The sequence below is a fragment of the Bidens hawaiensis genome, unplaced genomic scaffold, assembly GCF_021521415.1.
Source record: "Bidens hawaiensis isolate Kalapana, Puna unplaced genomic scaffold, B.hawaiensis_p1.1 tig00049230_1, whole genome shotgun sequence".
NCBI classification, from domain to species: domain Eukaryota; kingdom Viridiplantae; phylum Streptophyta; class Magnoliopsida; order Asterales; family Asteraceae; genus Bidens; species Bidens hawaiensis.
Window position 1 is genome coordinate 56,553 of NW_027498819.1, and position 24,464 is coordinate 81,016.

A 24,464-nucleotide genomic window follows, 5' to 3' on the forward strand; every position below is an offset into this window, starting at 1 on the left:
TCGGAGTGGGTGCAACCGACGAATGATATCGACATTTTAGGTATGCTAATTGCAGAGTTGATGCTCAATGATTTATTACAAGAGGTTGTAGATTTATAACCGTATAAACCGTAACCAGTGAAGGTAAGAGTTTGAAAGAGAGTTCACTTTCTAGAGCTAAAATTACCAAACAAAGAACTTAGACATTGTCATGAACATGTATGGTGATTTGGTGCTCTTTTGTTTTTTTGGATTTTATGGATTAATCTATTTTGAAAGAATTTGTCATGTTTTTCATTTGGAATAAATATTCTGCATGTGTTTAGTATAGAAATGTAAAAACCATGACCGAACCTTTTAATCTGAAGCAAGTCAATCGGTTTGGCTGGTTTAAGATTTAAAGAGTTTGGTTTTTGCGGTTTGACGGTTTAACGGTTTGGTCCCGTTTGAAACTTGATGCCAACAAGTCATTTAAACTTTGTTATTTATATATTTTTTCCTAATTTTGGGGTATGTTGTTATATATGTATTATGATTATTAACTATTGTTATAATTTTAAAAGTTTTCTTACAAACTAATTAATGATTTTGAAAAAGAAAATAAAAAACTGTTTCAAACCGTGAAAGCCGTATCGCTAAACCGTCAAACCAGCAGTTCGTCAAGGATTTTTGTCAAAACGGGACCATGAACACCTTGTTTTGGCATGATGCATGGCTAGACATGGTCCAACACTGGACATGAACCCCCACCCCTTGGAAAGGGTAAAGCTTTATCCAATTTCTTGATACCCTAATGATAATAATAATATAACAAAATAGATCCATGTGATTTATTATCTATGATTATCATCTATTCATCTTATGGTATGTTATCATGACGATTATACCTTTAAATATTCATTCAATATGTATTTAAAACATAAACCTTTTTCCAAAGTAACATTTAACAGGAATAGTCATGTAGATTTATGTTCCAAAAGTAGTATAAAAACACACAGTATAAAATTAAAAACACAATCGGTCAACCAGAGATCACGGAACGATCTAGCCAGACCGGTCCATTTTGACATAGTAACTCTATCAAGAACTGTTTGAACCGGTCTGATCAGCTGGTGGTGGCGACGACGATGATATTATTGCTGGAGTCAGCAGTTTTGCATTTTTAACCTTCAACACACTAGTCAGAACAGCCAGCGGCGTCACATCTCCAACCACCGTCACCTTCTTAGCGGCAAATTCTATTTTGAATGACGTTACACCTGAAATTATATTTGATTTTATCAATAAAAAAAGGAAATATATATATATACAATTATACATATTCAAAATTGGTTTTGATACAAAACAATATTAATAACAATACCTTCAATTTTGGAGATATGTTTTTTCATTTTCCTTTCACAGCCTCTGCAGTGCAGTGCCACCTCCAGGACAACCACCTGGTTGGAAGAAGGTGGTGGATGTGACGGTGAAGGCGGAGATGATGGTGGTGGTGGTTGTGGTGTAGGCGGAGGAGATGACGATAAATCATGATCTTTCTTCTTGAAAACCCTTCCATTATTAGCATTAAGATGTTCACGCGGTGGTGATGGTGGTGCTAGCGACGATGATGGCGGCATAACATGGTGAGACTCAGATGTAGCTATGTTATACCTTGAAGAACTTGCTGGACTTATCCAATCACTTGTGCTTAGAAATTCACCATCTTTAGCATATGCAACACTCTTTCTTTTCTGATCACCGCCCGCTTCCACCTCTGGCTTCTGGTTCCAGAGGTGGGATTGGTCGGTGGTGGCAGCGGTGGTGGTGGAGTGAGAAGGAAAGATACGGCCTTGACCGAGTCTTTTCTCATCTCGAATGATGGGATTGTGACGGTCAATTGCTCGACTGCCACCGCTGCTGCCACCACAAGCAATGGAAGAGGAAGGTTCTTCAAGAACTATAGAATCCATCACCACATGGGTAGTGGATTGTAGCTTCATTATAGCATAGAATATATTCACTACTTTGAAAACTCATAAAGGGAAATGGTTTAGCCACCATAAAGTTATATCACACCAACTCAAGATATTCTACAATATATTCACACGTAGTGCTTGATATGAGAAAAAGGTAGATGGTCATGTAACTATATTTTATATCATCGTTAAAAGTAACATGTACAAGTGTCTATGCGGTTCACATAGTTCTTTACTTAAAATTGATTCTATAATGAAGGTGTCTCATAATGTAAATGCCCGAGCCTAATCGAGTCATTTTATGTGTCACTGCAAAGATTTGTGTATGTTTGTGCAATCTCACATAACACCAAGTGACCAAAGCAGTCGGGTTAGGTCAAGTGGTCCAGTTAATTTGGTTACAACAACTAACTAGTGGTTAGGTACATAGTGCTACAAAGATGGTTAGATCACGCCAAAGTTCGTTCTATGTAACAATATGATTCTTAAGTTTCGTAGCCTACAAAAATCAAATAATCTAAAATGATATGATGGGGCAAAAGGGGTCTCGAGTTTGAACATATCAGATGTTAAATAAATTTTTTTAATCTATAAAAAAATGTTTTGTTCGATTAAAAGATCCATTAAAGTTGAAAAGTGGAGGAATAAATTTTTTTGGAGTGATGATGGAATCGTGTTCTTTTATTCCAAAGTATCTAAATCCTTTCAAAACTGAAAGTTTATCTGGATTAACACCTAACTTAAAGGATTCATAGTTTAACCAGAAATAAAACAAGCAAATGAACATGTCATGTTTGTTCATTTACATTCGTGAATAGTCGTTTTAGTTATTTTCGTTCTTTGTGACATTACCATTCGTTTTAATTGTAATTGTTTTACTTTCATCCGCTTATGTTTGTTTACAACTCATTTATTAGGTTTGTTTACTAATAATAATAGGCTCATTAGTCCATCAGCCCAATCAAATATTTGAACAAAGGCCTACTAGCTTTGGGTAATTTGGGTCATTACAACCGAACATTTATTATATTCGTTTGTGGATGTAAATTTTATTTAAAATCGTGAAGTGAACACTAATTTATAAGTTGTCAAAACTGAACCTTACAAATTTCAACACCTCCACCGTAGCATGCGTGTTCACCCACTAGTTTATAACACAGTTGTAGATATCGCTAGGTACTAGTCGGGCAGTGGAGTAGGAACTACGATTAATCGGATTGGACATTATATGTAATTTTTCAAATATGCATATGCATACTAGATTTTATATATAAATTTCTCAATTTTGACCGATTTTTAGTAAATGTAGATTAATCGACGACTAGTCGGTGAGATGCCAACTAGCGTTTAATCAGAAATTAATCGACGCTTAAGCGGGATTTTTACAACCATGGTTTATAACATTCATCATAGTATTCATCTTACCTTGCATTACCACAGCCCCTTTTGTATTGCTGCAACTTGAGTATGATCTTTGTTGAGTAATAATCTCCTCTATATAAATTTAAGTAAATGGTTGTTGCAACCTTTCATTGTTTTTTTAGAATCATCAGAATAGCCATCTTAGACCTGATTACTTTGATAAAAAAAAGTTTTTATTTAATGTGTGTACCTTGACTTAATGGATTACAATCATGGCATAGCAGATTCATTATTCAATGTCGGATTTTTCACCATCAATTTTAAATTGGCACAACAAATATGTGCTCCTAGCCTACTATATTATGCCCCCATATCAATCTCCAAGTTGTAGATTGACTGCCTCACTAGCACTCATGTTCTCTCGATTGTATTAAGATTTTAAATATAAACAAAATAGTTTTCTATTATTTTAAAAAAGAAAAATTCCCAAAATAATCATTTATGAAAACAAATTTCTAGTTTTAGGTACAATTTGTAAAAAAATTCAGAAATATGTATTATAAACTAGTCGTGACGAATAGTTTGTAGAAACCAATTAGAACTTGCCACGTGTCCTTTAACTAACCGTAACGAGCACGTTCACTAATCATTTACTCGTCACGACTAAATAAGTTTCAAGCATCGTAATCAACGCTCACGAGTAATTCATAAGTCCTTTAGTCGTGACGATTAGATTATAAGGTTAAACTAGTCGCGACGAGTTAACTACTAATAAACTACTTGTGTAGAGAATGTAAACCGGGTAAACTAGTCGTCGCGACTAAAGGACTTATGAATTACTCATAGGCGTTGATTACGAGGCATGAAACTTATTTAGTCGTGACAAGTAAATGATCAGTGAGCGTGCTCCTTACGGTTAGTTTAAAGACACGCGACAAGTTTTAATTGGTTCTACAAACTACTCGTTACGACTAGTTTATAATACCTATTTTTGGAATTTTTTGCAAATGATACCTAAAACTAGAAATTTGCTTTCATAAATGCTTATTTTGGGAATTTTCTCTTTAATATTTTGTTTAGCTTGTATCCTTCTTATTATTGCATAGGTGATCCATCTTTTTTATAAGTTTTAACAAATATAAGTGATTAGTTTTTATTTACCTTACTCTTTATTATTTTTTAAACTACTCTGAAAATATCTACCGTCTTATTTTTTTAATTGTGTATATTTGATTGTTGTTATTTATCATCTTGGAGCATTCTCATCCCACCCCTATCCCTAAACCAAAAATTACACTAAAACTCACTATATTTTCCCTCTCCATTTCAATTAAATAATACGTTTTATACCTTTTATCATTACATTTTCTCTTTCCGTCACTCACAACCACTTTCAAAATATATTAAAAAATTATAAGGGATGAACGGTAGCTTTTCAAATATACAGAAAAATCAATACTTTTTCTAGAATATAAATCTCTTCACTCACAACACCCGAATCATTTTCTAAATTATAAAAACACCCCTCACATAAAATAAGGGGTTGAATGAGAATGCTCTTATATTTTTAAAATACATAAAATTTAGAGAACATTTTTGTCACACAGAAAATTGCAGTTGGCTACTCACATACGTTCTCCTACTTGTAGCATGCATGCTAATTGTCCGTGTTAAATGTCGTATGCCAAATGATTTAGTTATATATTGATTTGACCCAAGCCAGACTACGTACTAAATCGGATTGAAAAATATCATATATTGCTTGTAGCACGCCAATTGTTCGTGTTAACTGTTTTAACACGACGAACCGGATTGCAAAAAAGTTCTATGTTGATTTGACCTTACACGAATTACTGAACCGGACCGGATTTTTTTTATATACCGATAGTCAACTGAAAACGAACCCAAAAAAATTTCTGACTCTTGTGAGAAAATTTCCTGGGTCCGTCATTGTTCGTATACGTAGTATTAATTGGTATAGGTATGTGTAGTGTATATGTTATACTATGTAAAAAAAATTTGGTTGTATATGTATACAATTTGTGTAGGTAACAAACAGTATGTAAAGAAATTTGTTTTTGTTGTTTGCGATAAATAATCTATCTACTCTAATAAAAGACTATCATTTTTGTCACTTGTCAATCTCATAGTCTTTCTTATTTTTTTTTCCAACTCATTTCAATATGTAGTCCTTATCTTTTAAGCTCTTTCAATATATGAATTCAAGTTTATTTTTATAAAATATAAATCCTAATAGATTCATCATTGTCAAAGAAATTATGATATTTTTTAAGCTCTTTTAATATATGGTCCTTATCTTTTAAGCTCTTTCAATATCGTTTACTTTTAAGCTCTAATAGATTCATTAACATTAATGGTAAAATAATAAAATAATGTAATAAAAGAAAACAAATGTGCATCATCGTCAAAGAAATTGTTTTTAAACTATCAATGCATAATTTTTTTATATAAGATTAGTTTCAAATTTGAATTTAAAATTTTCATATGCATTTGAACTCAGGAAGATGTGAATTTTCTTAATTTTCTCCAAGCATTTAGTATAAATATTACAAGCATAGAGAATACCTATTATATGTACCTTGGTGTTTAGCATTATATCATTGAAGTTGAATATTATAATTGTAATCCATATGTATAACGATTTATTATATGAACCATCTATCATTTACTTATATGACTCTTTTTATAGTATAAAGGGTTTTTGCATAAGAAGATCGACATTTAGTTTTTATTAATTTCTTTCATAACTCAAACCAAAATGCTTTAGAAATATATATTTTGTGACTTGATTTAAATGTTGTAATACATTTAGGTATATATTATTTAATATGCCTTATAAGACAAATTACTTGATTTAAAGTATTCGAAATTTTAAACCAAAAAAATTGTTTCAATCTCATTCCACTATTTTTGCTTTTCAAAAATCATTCAAGATATTGAAACATAGAATATCATTTTCATTAGTTATTTACGTAATTTCAATATTATATTAGCTTATTAATTTAATTTTTATACAAATACAACGAATTGAAGTTATATGAGTGTTACCTGTTAGTTAGTATACATAATTAAAGTGTTTGTTATTGTTTATATTCAAAATAATAAAGCTATACACAAATTTAAAAGAAAACAGTTATAACATTTATTATTAAAATATTGTAGAAAAATTCATTAAGATTCACACTTTAATTATAATATAACTTAATAGAAATATTTATTATTTTTATTTTTATTTTTATCATTTGTAATTTAATCAGGCTCCTCATTACATTTTAAGGATACTCCATTTTCATATTAATTTAAAAAAAATAGGTAATTGGTTAAAACGCATTTCCTATAAGTTGTTAATATGTGTGTGTCTATATATATATGTAGGGAGAGGATCAAGAGAAAACTTAAAAACTCTTAAAAATTATTTTTAATTAAAAATAAAAAAATATTTTTAAATTTCTTTTTTTGCCATTATTCTTATATTTTCTTACCCTTTGCTCGAAAAAAAATATAAAAAAAATCCACTGTAATACACATACGTATTACTGTGCGATACCGTTGTATTACACATGTGTATTACTATGTATTTTTAAGTTTAATAGTGTTTAATTGCATATATTCAATATTTGTGTATTGTATATGTTGTGTAGTGTTGTATTATATGAAAAAAAATAATAAAAAAATAAAAGTCGATGTAGTGCACATGTGCGTTAATGTTGTATTACACATACGTACTAATGTGTATTCGATGTGCGTATTAGTCTTATATTGCATATACACAATAGTGTGTATCAAATATGTGCAATAGTGTTGTATTCTATGCAATACAAACACTTTTGCATATATGCAATGCACACTATTACACATGTGCACTACATCGACGAGGTTACCGACAAGAGTTTTTTTTTTGGAACCAATAAAAACATATAAGAATAATAGAAAAAAAAAAGAAACTTCAAAAAAATTTTTAAAAAAAGTTAAAAATAGTTTTTTTAGGAGTTTTTAAGTTTTCTCTTTAAGAGAAGTTTTCACTAGATCCCACCTCTATATATACACACACACATATATATATATGGGATGGTTTAGAAGAGAAATGAGATTACTGCGAGAAATGCGAGAAATAAATATGAGCCATTAGTTTTATTTTAGGTTTTAAATGCTTAAAGATAAATGAAGAAAGTATTAATGCATGCTCTCTCTTCAATTAGTATAACTAATAAATATAATAATTATCTATTCAATTAATATAACTAATCAAATTATTATAATTGGATAATATTAAGAATCCATATATTATTATAAGTTATTTTTTCTATCTTAAATTTTTATCATACACAAGTTCAATTTATTCATACATTAAAATTTCTTTCTATCAAAAACCAATTTTTCCAACTCAATATATTAATATCTATCAACACGTAGTTACATTGTGATGAATAGAACAAAAAACTATTTTACACGTGTTTATATTAAATATCAACAAAAAATTACAAAACCTACACAAAAACATATAACCTACATTTGTTCTAAGAATAAGAAAACATAAAACATACACACGAAAAAGATATAACCGACACACAAAATTCAGCATCATTAAACTACACACGCACACGAAAACGTATAACCTACACACGAAAAACATATAACCTACACTCAAAAATTTTATCCTACTCAAATACAATTTATTCATACATTACCCACACAAATATAACATACATTTGTTCTAAGAATAAGAAAACATATTACCTACAGATGAAAAACATATAACCTACATACGTATACGATATGTGTATCTTTGTCTAGTTTATATAATTGTTGATGTCGAATACATATGTAAGTTGTATATTTTTTTGTATGTTGTACATTTTTATTGCTCAAAACAAGTATAGGTTATATAATTATGTGTAGGCTGTATATTTATTGTTTACATTTTATGGACACATTTGTATGATATTTTTTTTATTATTATTTATAACAATAATTTTTTTAAGTATATTAACTAAAAAAAAATATTATGTTTTGATATTTATTAATTAGAGAGATTTATTATGGTTATATTAGTTGTATTAATTGAAAAGAGATAATGCATTTATTATTGCATTTATATTTTTTTCATTTATTTTTAAACATTTAAACCTAAAATAAAACTAGTGACCCATATTCATTTCTTGCATTTCTCGCAGTAATCTCATTACTTTCCTGAACTTAAACATATATATATATATATATAGAAAATGGTTCAAATAAAAATAAGAAGTTTACTAGGAATGGTAAGAACCAATATATTTTTGACATGTTGCATTACAAATTACAGTGAAAGAACAATTCTAGGAAACTATGACAGTTTATTGGTGAAAGAGTAATTCTAGAAAACTATGTCGATTTTTGGTAATTTTAAATCTCAACCATTGATTAACATGATTCGATGGTTATGATTTATTCCTAGCATTTCTAGAAAACTACAACCATCCCTTATACACACACACACACACACTAGGTTTTAAGCCCTGTGTTACGGGGGTTTTATTTAGGTTATTGTTTTTAATCGTTTTACTATTTTTATATTTTGTAATGATTTGTTATATTTTTTTAACGTAGCTTTGTTTTAATTTAATACGTATATAGCAGTTTGTTGCATTAGTTATTATTTATTTAATGTTAGGGCTCTTTCAATTGAGATGTGTAGGTTTCTTAGATTTTTAATGAACAAAACATAAATGAACACGAATATGCTGACTTTTTAAAAATGAACAAACATGAACACAAAAATTTGTCTTATGAAAAAAAGGGCGGTTAATGTAGGTTACGATGGTGGTTGATGCATGAGAGGGGAGGTTGACGATGGTGGTGGTCATTATAAGTAAATCGGTGATGGAGAGGATAGAACGACGACAGTGAATATACAGATGAGAGAAATTATATTAAGGTTTAATGTTAAAAGGGTTTCACAAATAAATAAGATCTTATAACCCGTTTAAGGATCCGGGTTTTGTGAGACCCATGACCCGCAAAAATTATTGTTTGATAATTAAGGGGTTTCACAAATAATTGAGATGTTATAACCAATTTAAGAATTATCCAGGTTTGGTGAGACCATGACCCGCGAAAATTATTGTTTGATGATGAAAGGTTTTATAAATAAATGAGATGTTATACATGTTTAAGGATTATCCGGGTTTGGTAAGACCCATACCCGCGAATTCGGGTCAAACGCATAAGAAGCTATCATTTAGGAATGAAGTAATTTGGTGACCCGAGAGGGGGGTGGGGAGCAACCACATCGCGACACATAGGATTTTTATGTAGGCAATTATATATATAGATAGATAGATCGATTAATTAAAAATTCCAACAACTTTCCATAATATTAACTAATAACACGTGATTAGTATTCAAAATTTAAACAATTCTTATCTAATACTTTCAACTATTATAAATAATAATCACTATCTTCACTTTATGCAACTTTAGATCGTCTAATATTCTGCTAACTCAGATAGTCACTGTTATTTGAGCATGATTTTTTTTTGTCATTTTTCTAGCAATTACATTCATATGAAATAAAACAAATCATTTTGTTATGTTTTAATTTTCGGTCCTAATTATATGTTGCTTGATTATACAAATGTTAATTGTAAAATATAAAATCAATTAAAAATTTGTCATGACAATAAATTTATCATAATGAATCAATTTCAAATTCTAAAGATTCCAAGGATGATTATATCATCAAAGTTCAGGTAGTCTGGTTTCTAGGATAATCATGTATTTTGAATAAACATGAGCATATGATTTTCAATGACATCACATTAATGAATTAAAAAGTATGATATTTTACGTGTATGAATATTGTTTTTGTTAGTTTCATGGATATAGTATCATTTATCTATGGTTGGTATGTATTAGAAGAACCTTATTTGTCACATAGACAACTGTGACATTCGTCAATTTCGGGTCTTGTTTGTATTCGTTTTTGTATTTTTTTATTATGTAAACCGACCCGATTTGTAAACCGAAGCTTATGTTATAATCAAAATGATAGATTTATGTTACAATATTGTTTCTCACTTGTTGGGTCTTGAAAACATCCTACCTTTATTTTTATTTTTATTTATTTATTTATTTTATTATTTTTTTTTTGTTTTGTGTTTTTGTCGTGTCTCACACCCATATTTTGTCACACCCCGACCAATGAAGGCGGAAACGTCGAGGCGCGACATGCTCATTGCACAATGACACTATAAAGTTACAATATTTAAACAACTCATTTAAATCCATATCATCATAAATAACACAACAATTGTTCATACAAAATGCCAAAGAGATAGCTAAACAAATAACTTGTTCTTTTATTTTCTAATTTCCTAAAGCCAAGATAATAAGTTTCTTCAAGTAATCCAATCAAGCTAACATCAAACCTGTAACATTGCATAAAATAGAGTTTGTCAACACGAAGGTTGGTGAGCAATTTTCATAGTTTTAGACAATAAGTATATAGTATGAAATCCACAACTAGTATATAAAAACAATAAATAATAGCAACAATTTAGATAATAAAACCGTCAATAAGAATACATTGACGAAACCGTCAATAAGAATACATTGACGACAATAATGAAATCGTCAATAAGAATACATTGACGACACCTTTCTATATGGGGATACCATATATACTCGGAATTAACGTATGATCATACTTTGATGAGGCTACCCGCCTTAGCATTCAAGAGGCTACCCGCCTTAGCATTCAAGAATTTGCACATAATCATGTAAAGCATATAACACCAAATCGAACATTTATTTAAGTAAACATATACAATACGTGTTGTGGTTTAAGACTCAAGTATACATCATTTGAATTTGAATAAGTATGCAATGCCACCCCTAAAACGAAAGATGGAAAACGGGGGATGAAAAAGTACTCACATTAACAAGTAACTTGAAAGATAGTGTCGTGAATAATCGGAGAGATCGGTTTAACGAGCAAGACCTATATTAAACGGGTCTTGTGTTAGTAGGTAGTCTTGGAAGGGTTTAAAATAAAATACATGACAAATAAAGTAAATGAATAAAGTTTAGGATTTAAAATGTAAATATTTGAGAAATTAAAAAAAAAAACGAGTTTTGTAAAATAAGTTTACTCGAAACCGGGTCTCGGTATTCTATTCATTAGTTTTTTTCTTTTTTTTACTCAACCTATGTTAAGTAATAATGTGGGTTAAAATACGATATTGCAAAACGTTTGGTTATAAGAATACCAAAACGAGGTTTAAACGAGTGTTCGGGTTTGTCGGTTCGAGACTTGATAATTGACCAAGCTCACAGTTAACTTCCCAAAATAATAAATGTTATGAGATAACTCAATAAAATCAAAATAGACTTAACCAAGTATGTAGTTCTATTGTGAAGAACCTTAACGTTCGTTAAGCGAGTATACGACCTTATCGGTTCGAACTTGTTATAAGATCAAGTTGGTTACCGACATGCCAAGTATGTTTAGAAATTAACTAAAATTGATTTAAAATATAATCTTGAAGAAAAATATGAGTTTTGGTGGCTAAAAACACACTTGTGTGTCTTAAGCGAGTGAACTCGGTTTAGTTCGGTTTTTGGTTCGGTCCTTGACTCGGAATAAGAGCGAGGATGGTTACCACATACCCAATTACCATGGAACTTGTAAAATAACTTTTAAATAAAAATACTCAAGTTTTACATTCAAAAAGTTAACAATAAAGCTTTTAAACAAAAGTTCGGTTTTTGGTTCGGTCCTTGACTCGGAATAAGACCGAGGATGGTTACCACATACCCAATTACCATGGAACTTGTAAAATAACTTATAAATAATAATACTCAAGTTTTACATTCAAAAAGTTAACAATAATGCTTTTAAACAAAAGTTCGGTTTTTGGTTCGGTTCTCAACTCGGGATGAAACCGAGGCTAGTCACCACATACCCAATACCATGGAACTTGACAAATATGAAAAATAAACTAAAATATGTAGAATTTAAGCAAGTATAACAAGTTATATGGTTAGATTTGTTAAATATATAAACAAGGACTACAAAGTCCTCCATGTAACCTTGCCTTACTAGTCCGACATTTCAACCGGCCGAGACCGGAGAAATGAAAGACCGAAGGTAAACAAGGAGTGTATATTATATATATGTTGTAACATCAAGCTTTAAGTATTGAGAAATTAGTTAGAATGAAATATTAGCTTATGAAGAACAACCTTAGAATTCAAGAATTTGAGAGATAAATGAAGAAATGAGCAAGCACAAATGAAGAAGATGGGTGTGTATATATAGGGTAAGTTGAATGGGTTTTTCATAAAGGGTGTTTCATGAAAATGGGTTGGTTATAGACTCAAGAAAGCACAAACTACAAATGGGTCCTTCAAGTCTCCATTTTGGTAGTTTTAGTCCCTGGAGTTCGTTTTGAGCGTTTTCGGGGAATTTTAAGAACCGAAAAGGGTGTTTTTTTTATCCAACAACTATAAAACAAATATTTAATATACAATTCATCATTTTGATAATATTGGAAGGTTCGGGATACAAAACGGGTCAGGTTTACATTAAGAATACAAGTATAAAATAACCCAAAATTGACAAATGTCACAGTATCCCCTACTTTAGGAAATTTCGTCCCGAAATTAAGATGATGTAAATAAATATGGATATTTCTCCTTCATCGAGTCTTTTCGTTCCCATGTAAACTCCGCGCCACGCCGTGATTCCCATCGATCTTTAACTAACTTAATGCGACTTCGCTTGGTTTTCTTTTCATTGCGGTCCATGATTTCAACGGGTCGTTCAACCATAATCATTGATTCATTGACTTGTACTTCGTCAAGAGGTATATGGAGACTACCTTCGGCTAAGCACTTCTTGAGATTTGAAACATGAAAGGTCGGATGAACATCGGTGAGTTCTTCCAGTAGTTCGAGTCGGTAGGCTACTTTTCCGACTCGCTCAATAATCTTGAATGGGCCTACGAAACAGGAAGCTAGTTTTCCTTTCTTTCCAAAACGAACAACTCCTTTCCAAGGGGATACCTTGAGAAGGACGAGATCGTCGACATTGAATTCAATCGGTTTTCGCCATTTGTCGGCGTAGCTCTTTTGTCGACTTCTAGCAGCAAGTAGGTTCTTGCGAATTTGGTCAATACAGTCGGTGGCTTCTTGGACCATTTCGGGTCCGGTAATTTAAGCTTCACCGATTTCGTTCCAACTAATCGGGGAACGACATTTGCGACCGTAGAGAGCTTCGAAAGGAGGCATACCGATGCTAGAATGGAAACTGTTATTGTAAGAGAATTCAATGTAAGGAATGTGAGAATCCCAATTCCCACCGAAATCGAGTACACACGCTCGAAGCATGTCCTCAAGTGTTTGAATCGTACGTTCGGATTGTCCATCCGTTTGAGGATGATAAGCGGTGCTAAGATCAAGATGAGTTCCCAAGATTTCTTGAAGTGATCGCCAAAAATGAGACGTGAATCGAGCATCGCGATCGGAGATGATAGTCAAAGGTAAACCATGGCGACACACGATTTCGCGAACGTAGATTTGGGCAAGTTGCTCAACCGAGTATTTTTCTCGAATTGGAATAAAGTGAGCGGACTTGGTTAATCGGTCAATAATCACCCAAATGCTATCGTTGCCCTTTTGTGTAGGGGGTAGTTTCATTATAAAGTCCATAGCAATGTCTTCCCATTTCCATATGGGGATTGGTGGTTGCTCGAGTAACCCAAAGGGTTTTTGATGTTCGGCTTTGACTTTAGAGCAAGTAAGACATTTCGAAACGTACGTTGCTACGTCTTTCTTCATACCCGGCCACCAAAAGGTAGAACGAAGATCGAAATACATTTTATCCGCACCTGGATGAACAGAATATCGTGACTTGTGAGCTTCATCGAGTATGCAAGTACGAAGGTCATCGCGATCGGGAACCCATAAACGATTGAGATAATACAATAAGCCATCGGGTTTTGTTTCGAGTTGAAGCTCGGCTCCACATGACATTTCGTCGTACATGTTGCATTCGTCAACGGAGGTACGTTGGGCTTGATAGATTTTGGCTTGGAGATCGGTTTGAACGGTGACGCTAAGAAGCAAAACGGATTTGACATTAACCTTTCGACTAAGGGCATCGGCCACGACATTCGCTTTACCGGGATGGTAGCGAATTTCGCAATCGTAGTCACTAAGTAACTCGGCCCATCTTCGTTGTCTCATGTTGAGATCTTTTTGGTCAAAAATGTGTTGAAGGCTTTTGTGATTGGTAAAAACCACACATTTCGTTCCGTAAAGCTAATGTCTCCAAATTTTGAGTGCGAAAACGACGGCACCAAGTTCAAGATCGTGAGTCGTGTAGTTCTTCTCGTTGACCTTGAGTTGCCTTCAAGCATACGCGATAACTTGACCTCACATATTTGACCACCAACATTACCCTATATATACACCACCTTTCCTCTTCATTTTCCCTTGCTATAACTCCAAAAAAAAAACTCTCTTAAACATCAAATATTCAAGGTTATCTTCTTAAGTGTTCTTGAAGGTTTTTAGTCTTTCATCTTAATTAGTTTATGTAGCCTTATTAATACTTGTTTATGGTTGTGCAACATATATATAATATACACCCCTTGTTTACCTTTGGTAGTTACTTCTCCGATTCCGGTCGGTGAGGTTTCGGACCTTATAAGGCAAGGCTTCATAGAGGACTTTGTGTCCTTGATATATATACATCTATATAACTTGTTCATACATATTAATCTTGCTTATTTTAGTTTGTTGGTCATGTTTACAAGTTCCATGGTTATGGGTTTTTAAGTGTGACATTTGTCAATTTCGGGTTATTTTATACTTGTATTCTTAATGTAAACCTGACCCGTTTTGTATCCCGAACCTTTTGATATTATCAAAATGATGAATTGTATGTTAAATATTTGTTTTATAGTTGTTGGACAAAAAAAAACACCCTTTTCGGTTCTTAAAATTCCCCGAAAACGCTCAAAACGAACTCCAGGGACTAAAACTACCAAAATGGAGACTTGAAGGACCCATTTGTAGTTTGTGCTTTCTTGAGTCTATAACCAACCCATTTTCATGAAACACCCTTTATGAAAAAACCCATTCAACTTACCCTATATATACACACCCATCTTCTTCATTTGTGCTTGCTCATTTCTTCATTTATCTCTCAAATTCTTGAATTCTAAGGTTGTTCTTCATAAGCTAATCTTTCATTTTAACTAACTTCTCAATACTTAAAGCTTGATGTTACAACATATATATAATATACACTCCTTGTTTACCTTCGGTCTTTCATTTCTCCGGTCTCGGCCGGTTGAAATGTCGAACTAGTAAGGCAAGGTTACATGGAGGACTTTGTAGTCCTTGTTTATATATTTAACAAATCTAACCATATAACTTTTTATACTTGCTTAAATTCTACATATTTTAGTTTATTTTTCATATTTGTCAAGTTCCATGGTATTGGGTATGTGGTGACTAGCCTCGGTTTCATCCCGAGTTGAGAACCGAACCAAAAACCGAACTTTTGTTTAAAAGCATTATTGTTAACTTTTTGAATGTAAAACTTGAGTATTATTATTTATAAGTTATTTTACAAGTTCCATGGTAATTGGGTATGTGGTAACCATCCTCGGTCTTATTCCGAGTCAAGGACCGAACCAAAAACCGAACTTTTGTTTAAAAGCTTTATTGTTAACTTTTTGAATGTAAAACTTGAGTATTATTATTTAAAAGTTATTTTACAAGTTCCATGGTAATTGGGTATGTGGTAACCATCCTCGCTCTTATTCCGAGTCAAGGACCGAACCAAAAACCGAACTAAACCGAGTTCACTCGCTTAAGACACACAAGTGTGTTTTTAGCCACCAAAACTCATATTTTTCTTCAAGATTATATTTTAAATCAATTTTAGTTAATTTCTAAACATACTTGGCATGTCGGTAACCAACTTGATCTTATAACAAGTTCGAACCGATAAGGTCGTATACTCGCTTAACGAACGTTAAGGTTCTTCACAATAGAACTACATACTTGGTTAAGTCTATTTTGATTTTATTGAGTTATCTCATAAAATTTATTATTTTGGGAAGTTAACTGTGAGCTTGGTCAATTATCAAGTCTCGAACCGACAAATCCGAACACTCGTTTAAACCTCGTTTTTGTATTCTTATAACCAAATGTTTTGCAATATCGCATTTTAACCCACATTATTACTTAACATAGGTTGAGTAAAAAAAGAAAAAAACTAATGAATAGAATACCGAGACCCGGTTTCGAGTAAACTTATTTTACAAAACTCTTTTTTTTAATTTCTCAAATATTTACATTTTAAATCCTAAACTTTATCTATTTACTTTATTTGTCATGTATTTTATTTTAAACCCTTCCAAGACTACCTACTAACACAAGACCCGTTTAATATAGGTCTTGCTCGTTAAACCGATCTCTCCGATTATTCACAACACTATCTTTCAAGTTACTTGTTAATGTGAGTACTTTTTCATCCCCCGTTTTCCATCTTTCGTTTTGGGGGTGGCATTGCATACTTATTCAAATTCAAATGATTTATACTTGAGTCTTAAACCACAACACGTATTGTATATGTTTACTTAAATAAATGTTCGATTTGGTGTTATATGCTTTACATGATTATGTGCAAATTCTTGAATGCTAAGGCGGGTAGCCTCTTGAATGCTAAGGCGGGTAGCCTCATCAAAGTACGATCATACGTTAATTCCGAGTATATATGGTATCCCCATATAGAAAGGTGTCGTCAATGTATTCTTATTGACGATTTCATTATTGTCGTCAATGTATTCTTTTATTGACGGTTCGTCAATGTATTCTTATTGGCGGTTTCATTTATCTAAATTGTTGCTATTATTTATTGTTTTCATATACTAGTTGTGGATTTCATACTATATACTTATTGTCCAAAACTATGAAAATTGCTCACCAACATTCGTGTTGACAAACTCTATTTTATGCAATGTTACAGGTTTGATGTTAGCTTGATTGGATTACTTGAAGAAACTTATTATCTTGGCTTTAGGATATTAGAAAATGAAAGAACAAGTTATTTGTTTATCTATCTATTTGGCATTTTGTATGAACAATTGTTGTGTTATTTATGATGATATGGATTTAAATGAGTTGTTTAAATATTCTAACTTTATAGTGTCATTGTGCAATGAGCAATCATGTCGCGCCTCGACGTTTCCGCCTTCATTGGTCAGGGTGTGACATTAAGAGTCTATGCTTCGGTTTAACCGTAAATAGCTCCAAACCGTAAACCAAACTTTGTTACTAGTTTTGTTAAATAATTGTTTAAACATGCTTATTGTTAGATCTAAGTTTCTAAAATCATTTTTACAAATTCTATGGTTATGGGTTTGTAGAATCTTACCTCGGTCTTAACCCGAAACACGATCTGAACCGAAAACCGAACTTTTGTTTAAAGACTTTATTGTTAACTTTTGGTTGTAAAACTTAAAGTATTTTTTTTATTTGTACATTATTATACAAGTTCTTTAGTGGTTGGACATGTGGAAACCAAACCGATTCTTACTCGCTTAAGACACATAAGTGTGTTTTTTTAGCCATCAAGACTTGTATATTTCTTTAAAAATAGTTACAAATTGATTTTTAAATATTTTCTTAAGTACTTGGAAATGTTGGATTCAACTTGATCTCATAACAAAGTTTGGACCGACAAAACCGAACACTCGCTTAACGTGCGTTGTTAGTTCTAAAACAATGGAACTACATACTTGGTTAAGTCTTATTAAATTTTATTAAGTTATCGCATAACATTCAATATTTTGGAAAGTTGACTTTGGGTTTGACCAATTATCAAGACCCGAACCGACAACCCAAACACTCGATAAAAAAAACCGTTTTAGTATCTTTATTCCAAAGGGATTTGCATTCTTGCATTTTACCCACCTTATTACTTAACATAGGTTGAGTAAATATTAAGGTTAGATACTTTAACCCGGTTTCGAGCAAACTTACATTTTTAAAGGGTTATTATTATAAATTCTTAAATAGTTACATTTTAAACCTTGAACTTTAATTATTTACATTTCTCAACATTTATTTTGTTTAAAGACCTTCAAGACAACCTTTCTAAATTCAAGACTTCTTTTCTTTTTAGGCATTGTGCGTTAAACTCGTCGTTCTGACAAATCTCCAAATTATCATCTTTCAAGTTTACTACTTGAAGGTGAGTATTTCATACCTCATTTTCCATCTTTTATTTTGGGGGTGACATTTCATACTTATTCAACAAAATGCTTTATATTTGAATCTTAAACCACAAACGTAGTTGTATACTTTACCTAAATAATTGCTCGATTTGGTGTTCTATGTTTATATGCCTATGTGTTTATCGCTTTTGGTTGGTGGAACTATATAATCCTAGACTATTTGGCATCCCCTTATAGCAAGGTGTCGTTAACGTAATGCAATTAACGATAACTATAAAATCCTAGACTATTTGGCATCCCCTTATAGCTAGGTGTCGCTAATGTGTTTAGCGATATCTATTTATCCAAATTACCACTTTTATTTATCGTTTCGTATGCAAGTTTTGTGGCTATCTTTATTATATACTAATATGATTAAACTTATGAATTGCTCACCAACCTTTGTGTTGACAAACTTTATTTTATGAAATGTTGCAGGTTTGCATCTTGGTTGATTTATGATTGTGAAGAAAACGACATCAAAGACCTTAGGATATTAGTAAAAATGAACAATATCAAATTTGCCATATTTTGTGATATCTTGTTTATAGTTATTTTATGGATAATTGTTATGCGACATTTTCGATGTTGTGAAATGAAATGAGTTTATTAAATACTGTCACTTTAATTAGTGTCATGTGCTTATGGACAATTGTTACACCTCGGCATGTTCCGCCGCCTTTGGTCGGGGTGTGACAGATTGGTATCAGAGCCATGACAATAGGATAGGTGGTTAGACGTAACGACCTAGTATTGTTATGCTTTGGTCGGGGTGTGACAACAACTATACGTGGCTATATCAAGAGTTATAAGCAGACCTATATGTTACCTTATCAAGAATTACAGGCAGACATGGACTAAAGATTTTAATTTTTGATAAAGAAGTTTTTACTTGTTTGTAACATACTTGTGTAATCTTAGTAATGTAATTTTTGTAATATTAATGTAAATTGCAATTGTATTAACAATATATGATCATTTTATTGACTGTATTTCAATTAATGTTTAAAGTTTAAAATTTTCATCAATTACCCGTGTGATAGTCAGACCTCAAACTAGTAACAACAATATTGGATGGGAGATTGGTTTAAAAAGATATATTTTTTTTTTCACTGATATGCCCTTATAATTAAATGAATTAGGAAACAAAAGAAACAACCCTGATTATATAAAATCTTTTCTCACATTAGCAGGTCGGCCCGTGGGCCAGCGAAATGAAGATAAGGCTTTAGACACACATTTAATTAACACATCCAAATTATATATAAAAAGATATATATCTTTAATCGATGGATTAGAAAAAAAATAGCTTTTGGTCTAATGGTAAATCTACATGTTGCTTAGTGGTAGGTCACAAGTTTGAGACTGGGTATTAACATTGTTTTTTAACACAATTTTTTAAAAAGGATCACAAAATCTCATTTTAATTTAGATCTCCAACATGATTGAATCGGCCCTACACACTAGTCATTCTTGCATGAAGCCATGAAGGTAACTCAAAACACAAGCGGTCCAAAATAAATTGATAACTTAACAAAGAATTCGTCAATACCAATGTAGATATGTAGTGTTATTCATAAGACTTTATCAAAAACGATTATCACATTACGTAATAGGATTTCATTTAATGTCATATTATATCATCATATTTAAAGTTATATTATAATATATTGTATCATATCACATTATTCTACGTTATATCGTATGGATGTTTATATCTTAGTTTTAAATAATATCATTCATATTATCTTTATGTCATATCATATTCTCATATATAAATTTGAAGTTATATTATATTTTATTATATTGTATCATATCACATCGTTCTATGTTGTATCGTATATATATCGTATGATGTTCATATCTTAGTTTTAAATGATGTCATTCATATCATTTTTTTTACATCATGCATTCTCTATTAAATGATCATGCATTCTCTATTAAATGTAACAAATGAATATAAATAAAAATTATAAAACATTAAATATAACAAATGAAAAACTACCTCATATTAGAAATAGTTTATTACTTAGTTATATTTTATAAATATATTTCATTGTAAAACATAAAATGTATGACATATTTTGATATGTAAAAAAAATAGATGAAATAGATAAATAAACATTTGTAGAAATTTAATTAATATAAAACGTGTGTAGCAAGTAATAAGAATAATGATATAATATTTATGGCGATAACTAAATAAATGAATAAAGTTGTTTTTGTAGGCCAGCAACTTATAGACTCATATAATCAACATATTTTTTTAGTTTGGATTAATTGTATTAAAGAAAACAGCATTATAAGGAATGAAGATTTAGTGTGTAAAACCGGAAAGAAATTTATCCTTTTAGACTACTTTAATGATAAAAGGCGCAACATTTGAGATGTTAAAATGAAGAATAACAAAGTATCTTATGTTGTTATTCTAACTTTTTTAACATTTTTTTCTTAAACAACCAAGTAATGTTTAAAGGTGCAACATTTGAGATATTAAAATGAAGAATAACAAAGTATCTTATTATGTGGTTATTCAAACTTTTTAAACAATTTTTTTACACGACCAAATTTTACACTATACAGAGATTAAATCCTTATTTTTCATTTCACATATTAACCACTCTACCACGACATCAAAATAGTAATGTCATATTTACCTTTTAAGTTTTAACATCAAAGACATATTTAATACACTTTTTAACCAACCTTGAGCCCATACCATCATATTTCATAGAGGTGTAAATTTTGATTACGACATAAATATAATTAGGGCCGGCTCTGAGAAAACAAAAAAATTTTGGGCTCGAAATTTTTTTGGGGCCTTAAGTAAAAGGAGTATTTTGTTGGGTTTAAATAACTTAATTTTGATATAGGCTGATCACTTGGTTATAATTTAGGTTGTGTAAAAAATTTATTGTATAAAAATGATTAAACATGTCTCAAATAAGACTAGAACCCAAAACCTTTGGGTTGGAAGTAATATCTCTTTATCACTAGACCAAGCTAGTGGTATCTAATTGAACACTAAATATATATATATTATTTTAATAAAAATACATATGATTAAAAAAAATTGAGCCTGGCGAGGTGTCGGCCTATGACTGTCGACCACCTAGCCACACCTTATGACCGGCCCTGAATATAAATATAATGACGTTTCAGTTAGTTGGTATAACTTCTTTTTTACTGGTCAAATCAAATATGACTGGTTTAATAGTTAATAAATGGGTTAACTCAAACATAATAACATGTTAACCCTTTCAAGTTGAAGGGTTTTGTAAAGTGTATAAATATAGATTTTAAGAGACTACTTGTATCTTGTTTTGGACGTCAAATGCTTTACAATTTTTTTTCGATTACTTGAATGATATTAATTTTCTCTCTTGAGATCTTTGAAAGTGTTTAGCAATTTAACAAGTTTATTTATTACTTTCAACTATGATTTCTTCAATACTTTCGATCTGCTTCCTCTAATCTCAATCCATGTAAACAAACCAAAGTTTATTAATCGAGAATGGGATATACGAAACAAAAATAATATAAAAAAAGACCTCAATTGCAAAAAAATAAGTTATTTTTAGCTAGCTAGAGTAAGTAATTGTATAAAATGTTACTAGGTGACCAAATATTTATTTATATTCGTAATGAATTTTAAATGTGTTGAGCTAAAACATGGCACATTCTGGTTTGTGGACGCTCTTTCTAATTCAAGTGTATGGTTTGTGTTCAGGTTGGTGTTAACTTGAATTAATTTTTATACATTATATATAACTTTTTCTTAATTTTCTATCTTAAAAATATTTTCCTTTTGGATATACAAACATCTTTTTTTATTAAAATTTTAATGGTTATTTGAACCATATATGCTGTATTAGTAATACCTTTTCTTGGAGGTGTTATTGTAACCCAAAACTAACCAAACGTTATGGGTCTATGATAGCGCAACTATGTTCACTTGTAAAGATTTAGGGAATGTTATTTTTAATTTTTAATCAATTCCTATAAATCACCTATAACGACATTTTAAATGATTTGAACCTTCTACCTCATAGTAAAGATGCATAATCAGGCCTTTTTAGAAATCATAACCGGGTAGGAACCGGTTCCGGGTAAGGTCGGCAAAAGTCAAAAACTAGGTCAGGTAGGAACCGGTTTCAAGTATGATCGAGTATTTGAAGGGTTTACAGGGTTGCTATCGGGTTTTGGCCGGGTCGGGTCCGGGAACGATTTTTCCGAGGAACCGATACATGGTTCGTACCCACGAGTCAGGTAGGATCCGGTCCGATTCCCGGTCCAAGACCGAGTTTTTTGCCCACCTCTACCTCTTATAGAGAAAGAAGACACCTTACCACCAGAGTGTCCTTTAAAAATAGGGAACATGGATATAAAACTTACTGTAAACTAATTATCAAAGTGTACATTTGTTAAAAGATAAAATAAATTTTACAAATCTATAATAAATAAAACTATATATATACAAATAATAATCCTGGTTTTACAAGGGTTTTACCAACAACGCTGTCAAGGTTAAGTTTTTATTATAATTTTATGGTGGTTGGATGTGAAAAAAAAAATTATCATGCGGTACTAAGATCATCTAATCACAATTATCTTGTGGTCAGAAGATAACCTAGTAAATATAGAGAACAATGAATTATATATACTTCATATTGAATTTCATATTATGTTCACATTACCATCTTTTTCAGTGTAAAAATTGCATTAAGTAAAGATTTTTTTTATACTAATAATTTTATGTGATGTGATTATATAAGAAAGGCATTAATCATAGGCATTGAAGAAACACCAGTCGAACCCCGACCGATTACTGGTAACCTAGGGGTTGGAGAGCTGTTTCCCACGAGGGGTTAGACCCTTAGAAGATGGTTCTTCTGATAACCTGCAAAACAGACACCGTGAGCTCGTCACTGAGAAGGGGGGGGGGGTTCCTCCTTGTGACCACCCTCCGGCGTGAGAATCAGACTAGATTGCTCTTTAAATATAAAAGTATATTAAGAGATTGCTAGAGCAGATATCAGGTATATATGATGATAATATGATAAGATGAGATGGTCATACCATTTGGGGTATTTATAGCCGAAGGTAGGTTTCCAAGGGGTTTAGCCGGCCCAACACGCTACCAACTGTAACCTATGCACGTGCCCTGCCTGTGAGTGGTGGATAGGTAGCGGCTGACACAGAGCAGGCGTGTCGTGCACTCTTCCTCTTCTGCCAACAACAGGCTAGGCACGTGGTATGGCAGGAGTTGGTGGGTAGGCGGCGGCTATTGGTCACAGTGCTGTGGCGTGCTGTCTGCCATGCTGCTGTCAGTGAGCTGTCGCATTCTTGGTCAGATCTTTTGTCTGTACCTCGTCAGGTATCACACAAAAGATCATCATACGGACTGGCTCATTTAGGCGGGAGTTTTCCCCCTCCCGCCTTTGCTCATTCCTTCAGGTGACACTGGGGAGAGTTAAGTGCCTAGTGCGTGTAGCCATGCTGCGCGGGTGGCCTTCACTCATGGCTTGTATCCGAGGCTGCGGGAACAGGCGGAGTCCTTCACCATGGGAGGCATTTCCTGCGGGACCAGCTTGCATACTGCGCGTAAGGACGTCACTTCTCTGAGCATGGTTGGTCCTGCGGATCCAGTTGGTCTCTGCGCAGACGTCCCTGTTTAAGGTGAGTCTTGCGGGTCCAACTGGGCTCTGCTGGGACCTACCTCTTCAAGTCCCCCCAGTCCAATGTTCTTCTCATGCGTGTTTAATAAAGTGAGGTGAACTTTTGGACTTAAAAGGGGTTTTGAAAAGGGTTTTGTAAGGTTTTCCATGGGAAGTCCTTGTCACTTGCAGAAATGCCCGAGTTTCCTGCT

At 32.1% G+C, this 24,464-nt stretch overlaps 1 protein-coding gene across 1 annotated transcript; it reads right to left on the reverse strand.

Moving 5' to 3' along the window:
- Nucleotides 1-1,037: 1,037 nt before the first annotated feature.
- On the reverse strand, nucleotides 1,038-2,091 carry LOC143597899 (protein SODIUM POTASSIUM ROOT DEFECTIVE 3-like). Its single transcript, XM_077076277.1, has 2 exons — nucleotides 1,343-2,091; nucleotides 1,038-1,238 (listed from the first exon to the last, which is right to left on the reverse strand). The coding sequence occupies exons 1-2, from the start codon at nucleotides 1,959-1,961 to the stop codon at nucleotides 1,060-1,062; spliced, it is 798 nt and encodes a 265-aa protein (XP_076932392.1). The 5' UTR covers nucleotides 1,962-2,091; the 3' UTR covers nucleotides 1,038-1,059.
- Between the last annotated feature and the right edge of the window lie 22,373 nt (nucleotides 2,092-24,464).

Bases quoted from the DNA above. Each gene is read 5' to 3' on its own strand.
- LOC143597899 (XM_077076277.1), bottom strand. From the start codon at position 1,961: ATGAAGCTACAATCCACTACCCATGTGGTGATGGATTCTATAGTTCTT. The intron at 1,239-1,342 runs GTATTGTTATTA...ATATAATTTCAG, and splicing joins ACATATCTCCAAAATTGAAG to GTGTAACGTCATTCAAAATA.